The 18,615-nt window shown below is 40.3% G+C and overlaps 1 protein-coding gene across 14 annotated transcripts in view; it reads left to right on the top strand.

Annotated features, from left to right (window-relative positions):
* DOCK7 (dedicator of cytokinesis 7) overlaps nucleotides 1-18,615 on the top strand; it is a 199,652-nt gene that overhangs the window by 64,491 nt on the left and 116,546 nt on the right. For all 14 annotated transcript variants that reach the window (XR_009763566.1, XM_061633258.1, XM_061633263.1 and 11 more), the window contains 4 exons: nucleotides 1,432-1,597; nucleotides 3,508-3,650; nucleotides 7,616-7,709; nucleotides 12,387-12,549. Coding sequence is in view for 13 of the 14 variants with exons in the window: in XM_061633258.1 (XP_061489242.1) it covers nucleotides 1,432-1,597; nucleotides 3,508-3,650; nucleotides 7,616-7,709; nucleotides 12,387-12,549 (566 nt within the window). In the remaining variant the exon portion in view is untranslated. The remainder of the gene's footprint in view (nucleotides 1-1,431; nucleotides 1,598-3,507; nucleotides 3,651-7,615; nucleotides 7,710-12,386; nucleotides 12,550-18,615) is intronic.

Below are 18,615 nucleotides of genomic sequence, written 5' to 3'. Positions count from 1 at the left end.
GTAATACCAAGGAACATTGGGGAACAAAGACCCAGAATCTTAGCTTCACTTTTATTGGAAAAAGCCCAGCAACAGCCAGGAATTAATTAGCCAATCATAGGGCTTTTGGATGATGAAATCTTCCAGAGCTTTCGTGCCTAACAGTTGCGCTCTTCTCCAGCCTTCCCAGGCCTGTGGCCTTGGGGTGCCAGTCTCAGGTTGATAAGCAGGTGTTCATACTCACTGCCTGATTAATTGGATTCAGCTGTGGGAACTGACAGTCTCATGGCCTTCTAGAGGCCCTAATTCAGGCACAATGTTTCCCCCACAATTCCTTGCCACAGAACCATCTTTATGAGCAAACCTTAGCAAACCAGGTATTCTTGACAGACACAAGTTGCATGCTGGTTGTAGCAGCCCAATTGGTACACCAGCAGCAACAAAATGGTTATGTTTATGTGAAACAAATGTGATCCTGGGTTCCAACTTAAAGCTAAGCCAAGGGTAGCCAGTGTAAGTGCCCATCCAGATGTTGTTGGTCTACAGTTCCAGCATAGCCATTGTCAGGTACAATGGGAGCTGTAGTCCAGCAAAATATGGAGAGCACAACATTGGCTACCCTGTGTGAAACTATCCCATTTCTGGTTTGTTTATCAGTTTGCACCTGGTGAGAAGAGAAGTCAGATTAAATAGGCTGTGTGGACAGTATGGTTTATTAAGCCAAGAACCTTGGCTTACTGTTATGTGTGAATGTGGCTCCTTCCTTTCAGTTGTATTACTGAATTGTTGTGAGGATGAAATTAGGTACAGTTTTAACTTCCCTGAGCTTGTGGCATAAGTCTGAAAAGGATCATAAATAAATAATAGCAAGATCTGAGTCTATTTTGCCTTTTACCTTGAAGCATTTGTTTGGTGGCAACAGATATTTCTTCTGTAGCTATAACATAGCTTGTTATAATTAAGAGACATATTTGGAGAAATCCTTTGAGTTCTGTTACTGTCTCAGTTGCAGATTCTGCGATTGTCACTTTCACCCACAGGCATGTCCTTTCATACTACCTTGCATATTTAAACTACTTTAAAGGGAGGTTTAAGAGTTCATTACATTGCTCAGCAGAATAGTAGAAAATATCTTTCATTAGAGTAAGAGCTGATCTCTTGTGACCACAATCAAACACTGCAGCAAATCATGTCTGTTTTTGTCTCCTCTACCTCTTAACCAAGAATGATAATATTCTTTGCTTCATAGAAATGTGGCTAGTTTCACCTGTTGAACACCCTTAAAACATTTGCCAGTTTTGTATGTTTTTCCATGCATTAATGAAACATTAATCTTTCTATTTCTACTATTAAATCTTTCTATTTCTGCTATTTCTACTCTTTCTTGTAGAGACAGTATTAAAGTTTCAGGAATGTTTTAGTTTTGTAAGTTTTGAGGTTTTACTTTTGCAGAACAAGGAAAAGCTAGAAAAACTGAAAAGCCAATCAGAACAATTTTGCCAAAGACTTGGCAAATATCGCATGCCTTTTGCATGGACGGCCATTCATTTAATGAACATAGTCAGCAGTGCTGGAAGCTTGGAGAGAGACTCTACAGAAGTTGAAATTGCTGCAGGAGGTAAGTAATATATTAGTTAATTACAGAGTGACTCTTAATCTTAGGCTAAACTACTTATCACATCATTTATGGTTTTGAAATGGTGTGCTTGAACTGCTTCTGATCCAGATTGGAGCTTTGCAGCTGCTTTTTCTTCAAAATAAAAGTGGCCAGTTTAAGCAGACTGTTTCAAAGGCATGAATAACATCACATGAAGCTGTGTGGAGTAAGAGTGATGTGGAGGAATATGGTACTGACTTTCTCTCCATTGCCCACTATGGGCATTAAGATCAACAAATGGAACCTGGTTAGTCTTACCACAGTCTGATGATTATCAGCTTGTGGTGACATGGAGGTGGGCTTTTTCACTGGTGGCACCAGTGTTGTGGAATGCACTCCCTACTGAAATACAAAAGGATCCATCTGTATTGGCATTCTGTTGGCTGACGTCCCTGTTTGGACAGGCATTCTCTTGATCTCTCAACCTGACTCTCCTGTTTTAATTGCTGTGCTCTTTTTAATGGGTTTGTCTTACTGTGTATTTTAATTATGATGTATTTTTAATTATTGTGTATTTTAACAGTGTTATGTAATTGGTTTTTATATTTTGTAAACTGCTGAGAAGCTTATTTTGGCATTAAGTAGTATATAAATAGTATATAAATATGCACAAAAACTTCCCTGAACATGAGCAGCATTTCAGAGCTCCCTAGTGCCTTCGTTTTTCACCTGCTGAGCTCTTTCAAACTAACGATTCCCCATGTTCATTCTAAGGGTGGTACAGTCCTATAGAAGACTGTAGTATGTGCTCCATTCCTAACTTTTCAGTTTTCTCTGAGTGAATGTTAGGGGCTGAAATATTCTTCTGCTTTCAGCTCCTCTTATTCTGTGTCTCATTCTTCTGTCATGTGCTCTGTACATCTTCTACAGCCTTTCCTTCTTTATCCATCAAGTCGTCTTGCTCTCTCTTTTAAAGCTTTGTTAAAAGCTGCTGCTTCAGTAAAAAGCTTTTCCTGGATTGCCATAAGTGCCTCCTATTCAGCGTTGCCTGATATCAGTTGGCACTGCTTCATCTTTGTTTAATTTAGTTCTGTCCTTTCTCTTGTCAGCCTTTAATTTGGACTGTATATCTGGCCAGGACCATGCCACTTTTGAGTCCCATGCTAAGCACATTTGTTGATGCTAAATAAACATTAAACAGTTGATGCCCAGAACTCTTTTACACACGGTCTGCTATATTTAATATTGCCCACATTTGGAGAAAGGATGCCACATTTAGATGGATCACCACTCTGACCCTATAAAGTTGTTCTTGCAGTTTTTTAATGCCTCGGGGTTTGGATTGGGCCTGGTGCACAATATATGTTTATCAGCTTGTTTTGCCTATTCTTTCCCTTGCTCAGCCCTTGTAATGGGGTGAAATGAAAAGAACAAGCCTGTAATAACAAATAGGTTTATCTTTCAAGGATTTTATTCATAAGCCATCTGTTATGCTCTCTAAAACCAGGCCGCTAAGTCTGTGAGAGTGTTATAGGCTGATGAGCATTTTCCAGAGGAGTGGATTAATCACTGCAGACTGCACAGCTCATCTAAAATTACTGTTCAATGTCTTTCTCAAGCTTCCCCTTCCAGAACTGCCAGCTTCATCATTTTTTGCAGCAGGAGAAAAACATAATTCTCCACACGATAAAGACTTTCATAATAGGCACAAGGCACTGGGGTACAGTTGCTGTGAGAGAACCAGAGGTATTCAGCTGTGCTCCATGGTTTCCTAGTGTCTCAGGAGTGTAATTGTCTTAGCATTAACCACCTATTCTGTCTTGCTTTTCTCATGATTTCAGACAACTGCATTTCTCTTCACATGCTGGTTCCTAAAACATATGTAGTTACTTGACCTTTTTGTTTTGTTTTTCCTGCTTTCCCTCTTAAAGAACGCAAAGGATCTTGGTCAGAGAGAAGGAATTCTAGCATCGTTGGCAGGCGTTCATTGGAAAGAACCACTAGTGGGGATGAGGCCTGCAACCTGACTAACTTTAGACCAGCTACCCTCACAGTGACTAACTTCTTTAAACAGGTATTACACAATTCATTCTTATGGCAACGTTACAACACAGTCATCATCATAGTTCATACTTTAGGGATTGACATGAAAGTTTTTAACCCTAGAAGGATTCATGTTCATAACGTAAATATTTTGTTTAGGCTAGGGCAGAATTCCATTTGGTCTGTCAATGGCTTTCGCCGTGGCAACGTGGATGCACAAATGTGGGCAGGTGTTGCTCTTTCAGTTTAAGAGTGTACTGGCCAAATAGCATTACCTTTCCCCGTCTACCTCTAATTATATGATTAAGCTCCAGGATATAGAATGTGGGTTTTAACTGATGTTACAGTCAGTGCCTGGAGAAAGAAGGCAAAACGGTCTAAGGCAGTGTGGGGAACCTGTGGCCCTTCAGAAGTTGGCGAGCTACAGCTCCCATCAGCCCTGGCCATTGGCCATGCTTGCTGGAGCTAATGGGAGTTGTAACTCAGCAACATCTGGAGAGCCAAAGATTTCCACCTGGTCCAAGGCAATGTTAGAACCAAAATTTGCAGTTAATTTAAATGTCGTCATCAATAACATACTAAGTCTCCAATGGACAAGTTGATGCTGGAATCAGAGTTTCTAACACTGGAGAGCCGTGTGGTCTAGCTGTTGGGGTATTGAGCTAGAACAGGGGAAATCTGGGCTAAAATCTCAATCAGCCATGAAGCTGTCTGGATAAGGGTAAGGGAGAACCATATATGCTGCCATGCACGGGTTGGAAGTCAGAATATAAATATAGAAAATAATCAGAGTAACAACGTTGAAAAGTGAGAGTCGGACATGGATTGAGGCTGATGTTGGAGAACAAAGGCATATCAGAAGCACAGGATGCCTTCCAGAATTGATAGGCATTGGGCTTGAGTGGGAAACAGGCATGAAGCAGAAAAGGATCCATGTCAAGAGCTCTCATCTTCTGATTGGAAGGACAGGAGCATTATGTGTCCATATCTGGGATCCAGTGCAAGGCATATCTTCCAGGCTCAGGTCATGGTGTGAGTAATGACCAGCTTTGAATGCATGTTACAATTCTGTTCCAAGTGCAGAATATAGTACAGGACAAAGAATTTAGCTTCTTGATTTTATTGATTTATTTCTTTAATAAATAGATTAATATCTCACTTCTAGCTCAAGTCCTCAGAGGAGCTAAGAACATTAAATAAGACACAGACCAAGAAATACACCAAGAACCATATGTTTAAAAAATAAAACTTAACAACCAGCCCCACCAGTCCAAGAGCTGGCATCAGATGTTCCTTCTCAAAGGGCCGCTGCTGTAAGCTGGCTCTGTGGGGAGTCAGGATGGGGCAGTCCAAGTGGAACAAGGCTTGATGTTGTCTTTCTCTATTTCCCTCACTCTGTCCTTTGATTGGCATCAAAGCAATGTCTGGTTGTTACAGATGCAAATACATGCTTGAAAATACATTAGTGATGCTTTGGGAAATCTCTGGAAGCAGAGGAGATATAGAATCAAAATGAATTATGCAAAATACTGTAAATGTCCTTAATTTGCATAATCTATACAGGCTTCAGAATTCACTTTCTCCTGGCACAGAATTTGGATTTCTGTAATGCAGGAATTTTATGTATACAACTTTTAAGGATAGAGTATATGAAGCCCTGGTTGTGACCTGTGACATAACGCTGTCTATGCCCAGAATTGTTAAGACTAATGAAGAGCACCTTCTTCTTTAGTTTACTCCTTGTGCAACCTGATAGAGCAGTAGGAACATGTAGAAAGCTATTTTTTGTTTGTTTGTTTTAGAAAGCTATTCTTGATGCTGCTACTCAACTGTGGAATTTATTCCTCTTGGAGATTCCCTCAAGTCTGAGCATCTTTAGGAAATAGTGTGTGATACATTTGTTTGAGACTGTTAAGCTGGTATGCAGGTGAAGCTGCTTTAATTGTTAGGGTAGGTTGGTTGATTCCCAAATGACAGTTTTAAAATACATGTTTAAGCTGTTTTTAGCCAAGCTTTCAGAAAGGGCAAGCTAAAAATCTAAATAAAAGAGAGACTTATGGTCAGGGTCAGTGAATCATCTAATAAGATTATTTGGTTGTTGACAAGGATACAGGTAAAACCAAAGTACATGTTTTGAGCAACAAGTAACGGTATCAGGAGAAAGATGTACCAGCTCACTGTATTAAAAACTAACTAATCAATCAGGTTCAATCAATTCAGGGATGACAGTTAAGGTAGGCTTTGCAAGACTGGTGTTTCTTTGTGTCGCCACCACAATACTAGCAATACTAGCAAAGGTGGTCAGCACCTTGCTCTGCTAATCTGAGAAAGCCTGGGTTATTAGTCCACTACTTCTTGGCTTTTGCAAGGAAGCAGATTGAGCGGTTTATAAAATGAGGACTTGGAAATACATATCATGGGTCAGCTCAGAATTCCCATAAGCAGCATGGAAGGATTAAGAAAGGTACATTTGCAATATTTGTGTGTGCTTTCAGATGAATTTCAGATGCAGCTTCAGAATTTTCAAAACTGTTTCTATATTAAGTATACTAATTTGTGGACTATTTTAAAACCAAGGTTATCTTGGCACCTGTTAATAATAATAGCAACCTATCATGATTATTATTTTTGTTCTTTTTCTTAACTTTCATTCTTGCTGACTGCTGAAGTAACTACATTTTACATAAATTCTGTGTTTTCAGCATTTATATTCTAATTCCCACCATCCCTAAACAGGTCATTATACTAAAAATCCAGTTTGTCTAGTACATGGCAGATAATGAAAATGTTCACAATGTGAACACTTTTTCTATTACTACAAAATAGCAAATACATTAGCATTTTAACTACCATAAGCTGTAGTGGTTCAAGCAGTGTGACACAACCTCATTTCTGCTAAGAAGGATAGATATCTCTGCTCAGCTCCCTAGGAACTTTGACCATTTATTATTACTAGTGAAGGTTGCCAGTCTGCACTGGCCTCTACAGCATACATCAGATGCACAAAGAGGCATCACATATAGAAATCCTTGACCCTGCTATGTCATCTATGTGTTGGGTGCGGATATCTACAGGAGAAATCCTACACCCATCAGCTTTCTGTGTGTGCTGGAAACCCAATTGTGCATTGCTCAGGCTTGTATAGGGGCCTACCTATGTAGACTTTTACTAATAGATGTCCACATGGTGGAGCCATGGAGTGAAGCTGCACAACCTTGAAGTGGACCTAGTGGTGCAACCCTTTTCTTATATATAGAAGCTGCCTTATACTTTGCCTTATAGATTGGTCCATCTAGCTCAGTATAGTCTACACTGACTGGCAGTGGCTCCCTAAGGGATATTTTCAACCCTACTTGCCGAGGAAAGAGCTATGGACCTTTTCCAGTGATGTCTCTTCATGTGATTCACATGTTAAGAGGACAAAAGTGATCTATAGCATACCCTCAAGATGAGTATCATCCTGCACTTTTTAAAGCCACTTACTATTGTGCAGTCTCACTAAACTTTCAATGAAATCTTTCTGCAATGTGGTTTGATTATGGCAACATAAAGAGAAAAAAATCCCTCCGTGTTTTAATTTTTCTGCTAGAGGCTCTTCAGTGCTTTTGTAGACTCAATGGTCCTGATACTCTTCTAGTGTGATAGGTATTACTACTGAGTTAAGGGAAGTTGCACTGATCAGTTTAATCAAGAAGTCAGAACTATACAACTCTTTTATGTTTGAAAAGGAGAATATAAGAGCATTAGCAGTTCCTTATATCCTGAAACCATTTTGGTCTTTTTTTAATTGGAGGTTTAATGTAATTAATTCCTGAATAATGCAGAAAAGAATTTAATCTAGTTATGAATATATCATAAATGAAAAGAGAGAGGAGCTCTTTCAGCACATACTCCATCACAAATGCAACGTATCAGTGGTTATTTTATGATAAAGTTCTTTGAAAACTTGAAATAAAAGGGTTTTTTTGGCAACTCTTTATTTTTTATTAACAATAGGAAGGTGACCGTCTGAGTGATGAAGACCTGTACAAGTTTCTTGCAGATATGAGAAGGCCATCTTCTGTTCTACGGAGACTGAGACCTATCACAGGTATCTTTTGTGATCTTTCTGAGAAGGCTGAGAGAGTTTTGATGGAGACTTCTAGTTTAGTAGTACTGCGGACACTTTGAATGGCTTCCATTTTGTTTCTTTATCTGCTTAAAATATTTTGTTATACAGTAATGGTATGTGGGCTCTGTGAACCATTTTATAACAGATGGGTAGCTTCCATGAGATTCAGATGTTGAACAGACAGCTAATTTAACTCCTTACTTTTCTGTGCTGAACTATAAAAGCAATAATTAGAAATAAATATCATTCTCTTCCACTACTCCTCTGAAACTGTTGTTTCAGTGGCTGCTCCCATTTTTGGCTTGGAATTTATAAGGTTTAATTCCTTTGGACCTGAAGGACTCAAATTTGGGCTCCTAGAAAGAACAGAGTGGTGGGCCTTGAGTCATTCTTGGTACCAGTGATTGTTTTTCCTACAGTGTCTTAAGTAAATAAATCCCCTTCTGGGGATTGACAATCCTAAACTTCCAATAAATTATTTGCTATTGTATCTCCTTGCTTTCTCTGGAAAGGAATTAGGAACATGTGCTTTCTTGTAGTTTCTTTTTGAATGTTATACTTGGTGTTTCAAATAAGTCAGTCCCCAAAAATGATCAGATCATAAAACTTCTTCTTTCTGGCTTAGCACCTGACCATGAGGGGCTACTAACAAACCTTCAAAATTAGTAAAACTGAGGTTATCCAACCCCTTATACTCTTAGTTGCCACCAGTCCCTTACTAAAACAAGAAAGAAAAAAAAATATAGATCAACATAGTAGTGTGTCGCTCTATACATGAAAGAAGGCATTGAATCCAGCAAGCTCGAAACCCCCAAAGAGGCGGACTCCTCCACAGAATCGTTGTGGGTGGTGATACCATGCCCCAGGAGGGACTTAATACTGGGAACGATCTATCGTCCCCCTGATCAAAATGCTCAGGGAGACCTTGAGATGAGGTATGAAATTGAGGAAGCATCCAAACTAGGAAATGTGGTAGTAATGGGTGACTTCAACTACCCGGACATAGACTGGCTGCATATGTGTTCCAGTCATGACAAAGAAGCAAAGTTTCTAGATATTCTAAATGACTATGCCCTAGACCAGTTGGTCATGGAACCGACCAGAGGGACGGCAACCCTGGACTTAATCCTCAGTGGGGACCGGGACCTGGTGCGAGATGTAAGTGTTGTTGAACCGATTGGGAGCAGTGACCACAGTGCTATTAAATTAAACATACATGTAACTGGCCAATTGCCAAGAAAATCCAACACGGTCACATTTGACTTCAAAAGAGGAAACTTCACAAAAATGAGGGGATTGGTAAAAAGAAAGCTGAAAAACAAAGTCCAGAGGGCCACATCACTTGAAAATGCTTGGAAGTTGTTTAAAAACACTATATTAGAAGCTCAACTGGAGTGCATACCGCAGATCAGAAAAGGTACCGCCAGGGCCAAGAAGATGCCAGCATGGTTAACGAGCAAAGTCAAGGAAGCTCTTAGAGGCAAAAAGTCTTCCTTCAGAAAATGGAAGTCTTGTCCGAATGAAGAAAATAAAAAAGAACACAAACTCTGGCAAAAGAAATGCAAGAAGACAATAAGGGATGCTAAGAAAGAATTTGAGGAGCACATTGCTAAGAACATAAAAACCAACAACAAAAAATTCTATAAATACATTCAAAGCAGGAGACCATCTAGGGAGGCGATTGGACCCTTGGATGATAAGGGAGTCAAAGGTGTACTGAAGAACGATAAGGAGATTGCAGAGAAGCTAAATGAATTCTTTGCATCTGTCTTCACAGTGGAAGATATAGGGCAGATCCCTGAACTAACATTTGCAGGAAGGGATTCTGAGGAACTGAGACAAATAGTGGTAACGAGAGAGGAAGTTCTAGGCTTAATGGACAATATAAAAACTGACAAATCACCGGGCCCGGATAGCATCCACCCGAGAGTTCTCAAAGAACTCAAATGTGAAATTGCTGATCTGCTAACTAAAATATGTAACTTGTCCCTCGGGTCCTCCTCCGTGCCTGAGGACTGGAAAGTGGCAAATGTAACGCCAATCTTCAAAAAGGGATCCAGAGGGGATCCCGGAAATTACAGGCCAGTTAGCTTAACTTCTATCCCTGGAAAACTGGTAGAAAGTATTATTAAAGCTAGATTAACTAATAAGCACATAGAAGAACAAGCCTTGCTGAGGCAGAGCCAGCATGGCTTCTGCAGGGGAAAGTCCTGTCTCAGTAACCTATTAGAATTCTTTGAGAGTGTCAACAAGCATATAGATAGAGGTGATCCAGTGGACATAGTGTACTTAGACTTTCAAAAAGCGTTTGACAAGGTACCTCACCAAAGACTTCTGAGGAAGCTTAGCAGTCATGGAATAAGAGGAGAGGTCCTCTTGTGGATAAGGAATTGGTTAAGAAGCAGAAAGCAGAGAGTAGGAATCAACGGACAGTTCTCCCAATGGAAGGCTGTAGAAAGTGGAGTCCCTCAAGGATCGGTATTGGGACCTGTACTTTTCAACTTGTTCATTAATGACCTAGAATTAGGAGTGAGCAGTGAAGTGGCCAAGTTTGCTGACGACACTAAATTGTTCAGGGTTGTTAAAACAAAAAGGGATTGCGAAGAGCTCCAAAAAGACCTCTCCAAACTGAGTGAATGAGTGGAAAAATGGCAAATGCAATTCAATATAAACAAGTGTAAAATTATGCATATTGGAGCAAAAAATCTTAATTTCACATATACGCTCATGGGGTCTGAACTGGCGGTGACCGACCAGGAGAGAGACCTCGGGGTTGTAGTGGACAGCACGATGAAAATGTCGACCCAGTGTGCGGCAGCTGTGAAAAAGGCAAATTCCATGCTAGGGATAATTAGGAAAGGTATTGAAAATAAAACAGCCAATATCATAATGCCGTTGTATAAATCTATGGTGCGGCCGCATTTGGAATACTGTGTACAGTTCTGGTCGCCTCATCTCAAAAAGGATATTATAGAGTTGGAAAAGGTTCAGAAGAGGGCAACCAGAATGATCAAGGGGATGGAGCGACTCCCTTAGGAGGAAAGGTTTCAGCATTTGGGGCTTTTTAGTTTAGAGAAAAGGCGGGTCAGAGGAGACATGATAGAAGTGTATAAAATTATGCATGGCATTGAGAAAGTGGATAGAGAAAAGTTCTTCTCCCTCTCTCATAATACTAGAACTCGTGGACATTCAAAGAAGCTGAATGTTGGAAGATTCAGGACAGACAAAAGGAAGTACTTCTTTACTCAGCGCATAGTTAAACTATGGAATTTGCTCCCACAAGATGCAGTAATGGCCACCAGCTTGGACGGCTTTAAAAGAAGATTAGACAAGTTCATGGAGGACAGAGCTATCAATGGCTACTAGCCATGATGGCTGTGCTGTGCCACCCTAGTCAGAGGTAGCATGCTTCTGAAAACCAGTTGCCGGAAGCCTCAGGAGGGGAGAGTGTTCTTGCACTCGGGTCCTGTTTGCGGGCTTCCCCCAGGCACCTGGTTGGCCATTGTGAGAACAGGATGCTGGACTAGATGGGCCACTGGCCTGATCCAGCAGGCTCTTCTTATGTTCTTATGTGTCCAGGAGTGTTACAAAGTTTAAAGAGGTACAAGGCCAACAAAGAGCCATGGGTCAGTGGTAGAGCACATGCAGTGCATCCAAACAGTCCCAGATTCAATCCCTCACATCTCCAGGTAAAATCTGGGAATGTTCCCACTCTGAAATCCTGGACAGCCACTGCCAGTTAATGTAGAGAATACTTAACTAGATGGACCAATGGTCAGACTCGGTACAAGGCAGCATCTTATATTCCATGACCTAATAAAAATATAGATGAGCAAGTGGTCTTTCAGAGAGAGAAAAAAACTCTTAATTTTTAATGAGAACAAGACACTTGCTTAAAGGAACTCATGTGTGTGTGCATGCGTGCGTGCACGTGTGCGCTTTGGGGAGGATATAAAAATGAAGCATGTGAGCATTGTTTCCTTGGCCTTTGCCAAAGCAGTAACCTTAGTTAGTAACCAGAAGTTGCATATCATAGCTCCAAGTTTTAGTCATAAAGCAGAAACTTTGTGATGCACAGCTTCCAATCTTAATGCACAAATGTAATTTCTTCCTTTGCAGGGAGAGCCTAAAAAGTGTTCCTGAGTGTAAACACTAGTTTTCCATCTCTTGCCCTTCCTCTGCATCCCTTCTTCCTCATCAGAGGCATTTAATGTCAGCACATTCTTCAGAAAGTTGGGTGTGGTTTCACGAGACATTGCAAATCTGTTTTTCATGGTCAACTGTGCAGTAAAATTAATTTCCACAGCAGCTATAACTCAATTAGTGTAAGAGAAATTATGTTCTCAAATTTCAAGTGTAGTAAGCAGCCTTTGTTGCAACGCTATAGTCAAAGTACTCAAACAAGTGATACCCTAGACAAAAGGAAGACTAGTCATTAATTTCACTTCATATTCTATTGGCCCCATCACTGAAAAAAACACAGTTTGGCTATTATTGGCTATTATTTGCTCAAAGCAAGCAGGACAAATTTTTATTTCTACTATTACAACTAGAGTTTATACAGAAAACCCAGTCATCTTAATTCCACTCTATCAAGATACCCAGCAAGTGGCTGTTTGCAACATTGATTAAACTACTGTTTTTTTCTCCACATAGCTCAGTTGAAGATAGACATTTCTCCAGCCCCAGAGAATCCACATTACTGTCTAACTCCAGAGTTGCTGCAAGTGAAACTTTACCCTGATAGCAGAGTACGACCAACAAGAGAGATCCTGGAGTTTCCTGCAAGGGATGTTTATATTCCAAATACAACATACAGGTAATAGTAGAAATTAGGTTTTAACTAGCGCACACAGTGCATGGAGTCATCTTCATCTAGATGTAGTGATTGAGGAAAATCACACAGAGATTGATGAGTCTGTTTAGGATAATCACACTTTCACCAATCGGGTAATTGCTCAGAGACCAGAGAGTCTTCAGGGGAATCTTTTTAATTTCTCATTTAGTGAATCCATAATAGTTCCCTCTCGTTTTTTGTTTTTGTTTTTACTGAAGCTGGTGAGAGTCACCAATTCTTAGTTTAGTACATATTCAGAAGATCACATAAGATATACTGATTCACAGGCTCATTGTTATCCTGTTCACACAATCAGAAACTCTGATTTTTAATTTTTTTTAAAAAAAGCAGATGCCACCAGTCTTTCAGTTCCTATATATAGGAATGTTCTCCTAGTATTGTATTCACATTTGCTTAGCTTAATTCTAGATTTTATTTGGCATGTTTTTATTGAATATACTAGGACTTACTTCCACGTAAATGTGGTTAGAATTGCACTGTAGGAAAATCAGTAAATAGATACTATGTGACCAACTAAACCATAGCTAGTGATCTTGTGAGCACCTTTCAGGTGTCCATTCCTGCAATGGCAGGATAGGCACTGAGTTGTTCGGCATAATACTATTCCACATCATAGGTTATATGTAAACTTGTACATCCTACTCTTCTTTGAGGAAGTATCTACAATGCTGTGTAGTGCAAACATTTCCTTCCAAGTATATTAGCTCTCTAGATAAGCACTCATTTCCATCTCTGAGAGCATTTTCCTCAAGGTTAATTTTCCCTAGTTGCTTCTCCCTAAGTTTTCAGCATTCTGACTCCTTCCTTAGAAGTTCTTCTGTCTTCCATTTAACTATCTAGCGCTAGAGTAGACTGAATCAGTTTTTCATCATTTGGGCATAAGCCTGGGAAATGAATACGTAACCATTGTTTCATACATGGAAGTTGCAGTATGAATACTGGGACTTGATTCACACAAAGTCACTGTTGCATAGGATACACTTCTCCCTGGTTTGGTTCCATGCCATTCCATCAATATTTTGATCGAGAAATTGCAGGAGTAGGGCAAGTCACATGGCTTGTGTCATGCCACTAGCCATTTTGGTTACTGATACTAAGATGAGAAATGATAATCAAGATTGAATTTTAGTTATGTGAAATGCTATGATGCTGTATCACCTAAAATTGTCTCTTTATATTGGGATGGTTCAGTTTTGAAATCATGCTTGCTAAGCCACTCTAGAGTTGACATGATTCCAAAACCTTTGTTGCAAAATTTACTGCAAAGATAAAGACCCTATGGTCCTCCAGATGTATAGCTCCCATTATTCTTGACTATTGGCCATCCTGACTGGGGCCAATGGGAGTTGGAGTCCAACAGTATCTAGAAACTATGAAACTCACATCCACTGGATGCAGTAATGGCCACCAACTTGGATGGTGTTAAAAGAGGATTAGATAAATTCAGGGAGGATAAGGCTATCAGTGGCTATTAGCCATGATGGCTATGCTGTGCCTCCATGGTTGGAGGCAATATGTTTCTGAATACCAGTTGCTGGAAACCATAGGAAGGGAGAGTGCTCTTGTGCTCAGGTTCTGCCCGTACGTTTGCCATCGGCAACTGCTTGGCCACTGTGACAACAGGATGCTGGACTAGATGCACCATTGGCCTGATCCATCAGGCTCTTCTTGTGTTCTTATGGAGGTCCTTCAACCCTGATTTACTGGATCACAAAACCCTCTAGGCCAAAGAACCATATTGAATTAAGCTGAAAGGTGATTTTCTCCAAAGTTGGTTTTATGTATAGAGTCTTAACTGTTCAGATAGATAGACTGGAAAGAGCTATAGTTTTAAATAGTGTTTTTAGCAATCACATATGAAAAACTGTAATTATTATAGAACAGTTGTTACAACACGTGTCCTTGGGAACCTGAGTGTGTGAACCTGCCACCCACATGTCCCACGAAACACACCTTGAGAGGAGGGGGATCTTTTGCTATGGATAAAACAAGCACTTTGCCCTGAAATGTGCGTAAATGATGCGTGTATATCCCAATAAATGCAGGTCCAAACCAGGCTGAAGCAAAGCTTTCTTTTATTGAGAGAAAAGAGTAGAATAGTATTACAAAATTCCTGGGTGCATGGCAGCATTACTCATTAATATCCTAACCCATTCATAACTTAAAGAGATCAAAGGACCCTGTTACTATAAGGAGTGACAGGTAGGAGAGATTACCTATCCTACGCCCAGGAGTGGGCAGTGGAATGCAGCTGAAGCAAAGTGAAGGAGCTCTGACCAAAAAGCAGGAAGTTATGAGGAGACATAGAATCACTGCCTGTTCTGTTCCTGCAGTGCCACATTGAGTTCTTTGAGAGCGTAGTTACACGTGTTGGAGCTCAGATCACCGTTACCCCCCCTCTTAGATCTCAAGCCTTGCTTTTTAAAGACTCTCTTCCAACTCCCCTGAAAGGGGTGTGGATATGAGGTGATTTTGTGTGTATGTGTGTGTGCATGTTTATTGCTGACTCTGAGAAACTCGGGCGACTTTCTAATGCTTGCTTTGAACAATGGGATAGTTCTGCTAGGCTTGAGGGAAGTTTGCCAAGGAAGAAGATAACATTTATTTCAGTTTCTCTTGGTTATTTTTGTTGCTCACAGAATTGCCTTGTGCTGCCCCTTTCACAGTACCTCAGGAATGCATAGCCAGTAAGACAGCAGGGGGTGTGGGGTGGGAATTATAGCCCAGAATGCTCCAGGGCCTTGCACCTCCTTGATTCCACTTGAAACAAAATGGAGTGTGCTGAACATTCACAACACATTTTTCTCTAAAACTTGACTTTCTTCAGGGATCAGGTCAAATTTCTTGTTTCTCAAGGAGAAATTTAATTATCTTCAATGCCAAATCATGAAGAGAGTTTGGAAGGTAATCCTATGTCTCTTTTCAACTATGTATATTTTTAGGAATTAGGGCAGAGGGATAATAATTGTGTCCAGCCAACCATCAGGGAGTGCGCAATAAATCAATGCAGGTAAAAGTCTTACCAAGGACACAGTGCTACCAAATAACGTATATGTATAATACAGTCATGCAATCTTTACAGAGGACCTTGCTGTCACTGGGAGTGGTGGAGGGCCACTGGAGTGGGAAAAATATTTCTAAAAGTGATTGATATGGATAATTAGTTTGTATTATTAAACAGTGAAAATTCCTTATAATTAGAAATGGGTCATCAGTTTGTTAATGTAATAGTATTTGATAGCAAATTTGTTTGTTTAACAAATATCATTAAGCCAAGCAGATGATGAGCTGTACAAATGTTCAAAGCCTTCAGACCAGTAGCAAATCTGTCAAGAATTTGCAGTATGCTACAACATTTCAGGTACTCCACAGCAGCTGCAAGAAATACTTCAGTATCTCCTCAACAATGCAATGATGCCAAATGAAATTCAGAGGGTTACCGATTGGATTTTTATTTTTAAAATGAGCAAAAGCAGATATTTCTTTGCACAGTACATAATTCTTATCTGGAATTTTGCCATAGGATGCTTTTAAACATTTTTAGATTATATAAGATACTTGAAGGTTTGAGCTAATGTGGTGAATAAGAACAACCAAGACACTTGTGGCACCTTAAAGATGTAAACACATTTCTGATAGACTTTTTAGCCTTTAAGATGTCACAAGACTTCTTGTTTTTGCATCGATAGACTAACATGGCTACTCTTCTGGAAATTTTTATTACAGTTGTAGATACTGTAGTATAGTGTTAGATTAGAACTTGGGAAACTAGGGTTCAAATCCCCATTCAGACATTATGCTTACTGGGTGACCTTGGGCAAATCCCTCTCTTTTAGCTAACCTATATCAGTGATGTTCTGAGAATAAATTGGGGTGAGGGCAAGGTCACATGATTGACTGTCACGCCCACATGTCAAAATTCCTTGCCCTTTACGAGCCTCCTCACACTTCTCATTTCCATCCCCGTTGTGAAAGGGGAAAGGAAAGGGGAAGCATGAGGCAGAGTTAAAGAGCAGTAATGGTAAATTGTGCAGCAAAATTAATTTCCACAGATGCTATAACTCAATTAATATACTAATGTGAGGAATTATGTTCTCCATTGAATGGAAACCACTTCCCCCTCCTTGAGCAACTTACTGCCCATCAGCTGCTTGCTGCAACAAAGGAACTACTGGGATCCCACTTTAAGCTCCCAGTTATTCCTTTTAAGCCCTCCCTTACCCACCCTTACATCTGATGCTGTGTATGGCTTCCCCAAAATGGCCTCCTGGGCCAAATGAAGAGGCCTGGTATTATTTATTTATTTATTTATTTATTTATTTATTTATTATTATTATTATTATTATTATTTATTGCACTTTTAGACCGCCCTTTAGCGACAAGCTCTCAGGGCGGTGTACAACAAGATAAAAACAGATTAAAATACAGGTGTGGGTACAATACAATATGAAAACATATTTAAAAACAAAATTAAGACAAAAAATTAAAATTAAAATAGATTAAATTTAAAATTTAAAATTTAACATGTCATGTTTGGCCCACTGGATGGAGGCTCCTCACCGCTGCTATATAGTTCTGACTTCCAGACTGTGTGGATTAACGGGGGCTGCTTCTGAATGTTCCTTAGACATCTCTCAGTTGAAAGGATATTAAATTAGATGGACAGTTCTCCCAACGCTTCTGCTGCACAACTCTCCCAACTCTGCTTCTGTGTAACTGTTTCTGTTTTAAATGTTTTATTGTAACTTAGAGTCAAACTTAAAACAAATTTACTTACAAACTAATAAATGAATCCAATTGAATCATGAAAATGCCTCAGGCTTGTCTACACTGAAATGTAGCTATTTATTGGATCTGTGTAAATCAGGCTCATAGGTCAGTCTTAGCCCTCCAGGGGATCCAGTTTGACCCGCGAGGCCATTTCCGACAAACCACACCCACTTGTCAAGCATACACTTGCAGCCAAAACAGCTGCGGAAGGGAAGTGACAGGGAAGGGAGAAAGAAAGGTGCCTTTTGCAAGCGTTGGCATGCTTTGCTCAAGGAGGGGGAAGTGATTTCCATTCAATGGAAACCATTTCTCTGTCCCAGTGATGCTCTTTGAAGCTTCACGCTGCTTGTTTACTCCTCTGAAGGCCTGCATCTAAAAGGCTTTACTTGATTGTGAGTACCTTTTCCCTGCTTTTTAAATGCCGTCTTTCAGAGGTGTAAACAAGCAGTGCATCACTGGGATGGGGAACAGTTTCCTTTGAATGGAACCCTCTTCTCCCTCCTTGAGCAAGACATGTTCTGAGGTTTAAAGGACCAGCAGGACTGTTTCAAAGCCATTTGCAAGCAGCAAAGGGCTTTCAAACAGCACCCCCAACTGCTCTTTGAATCCTCTATAACTGAGGCTTCAAAGCACAGCATCACTTAACATCATAGTAACAGCCCCACCCATCTGTCAAGCTTGGCATGGTTAGCATGTGATACTAAATCATGGGGTAGCTCTACCTAGACAACTCTTACCAAGCCCAAGCAAAGCATTGCGCTCGTGCATGCCTACTGCCCTGCCAAGAAAAGGACTTTTACCAAGCTTACTTTTCCCTTTTACAAACTCTGGCTGGCTCAGGATGCCAACATAATCCATGGTTTGAAATTGGTTTATTATGAAACAGACCACAGTTTGTTTTAAACCAAGATTTCTGGTTCATAATAACTCTATGGTGAAATTCTTTCAACTTGGCAGAAGTCCTCCCACCTACGTGGGAGAGGGGAAGGGGAGTCCATGAGTCTGATACTTCACTCAGACTCATTGAGGCTCATCCACATAGTGCTAAACATGGTTTAGCTTTGTGCGCAAGTGTTGTGGTTCTCTTTCCCTTCTCTCAGTAGAGGCTAGCACAAGGGGTTGTGGGAGGCTGCCATTGCCACAGTGGTGTCCTGAATTAAAGTTTTCTTGGAGGAGTGAATGGCAGACATTCTTTTACATAGAAGAAACTTGGGGGAGGGGGTACTTTGCAACACTACTATGGCAGGAGCAACCCCT

The sequence above is a fragment of the Rhineura floridana genome, chromosome 6, assembly GCF_030035675.1.
Source record: "Rhineura floridana isolate rRhiFlo1 chromosome 6, rRhiFlo1.hap2, whole genome shotgun sequence".
In the NCBI taxonomy this organism is placed as follows: domain Eukaryota; kingdom Metazoa; phylum Chordata; class Lepidosauria; order Squamata; family Rhineuridae; genus Rhineura; species Rhineura floridana.
The sequence above is the reverse complement of the archived record's forward strand: the minus strand, read 5'-3'. Positions and strand labels throughout refer to the sequence as shown.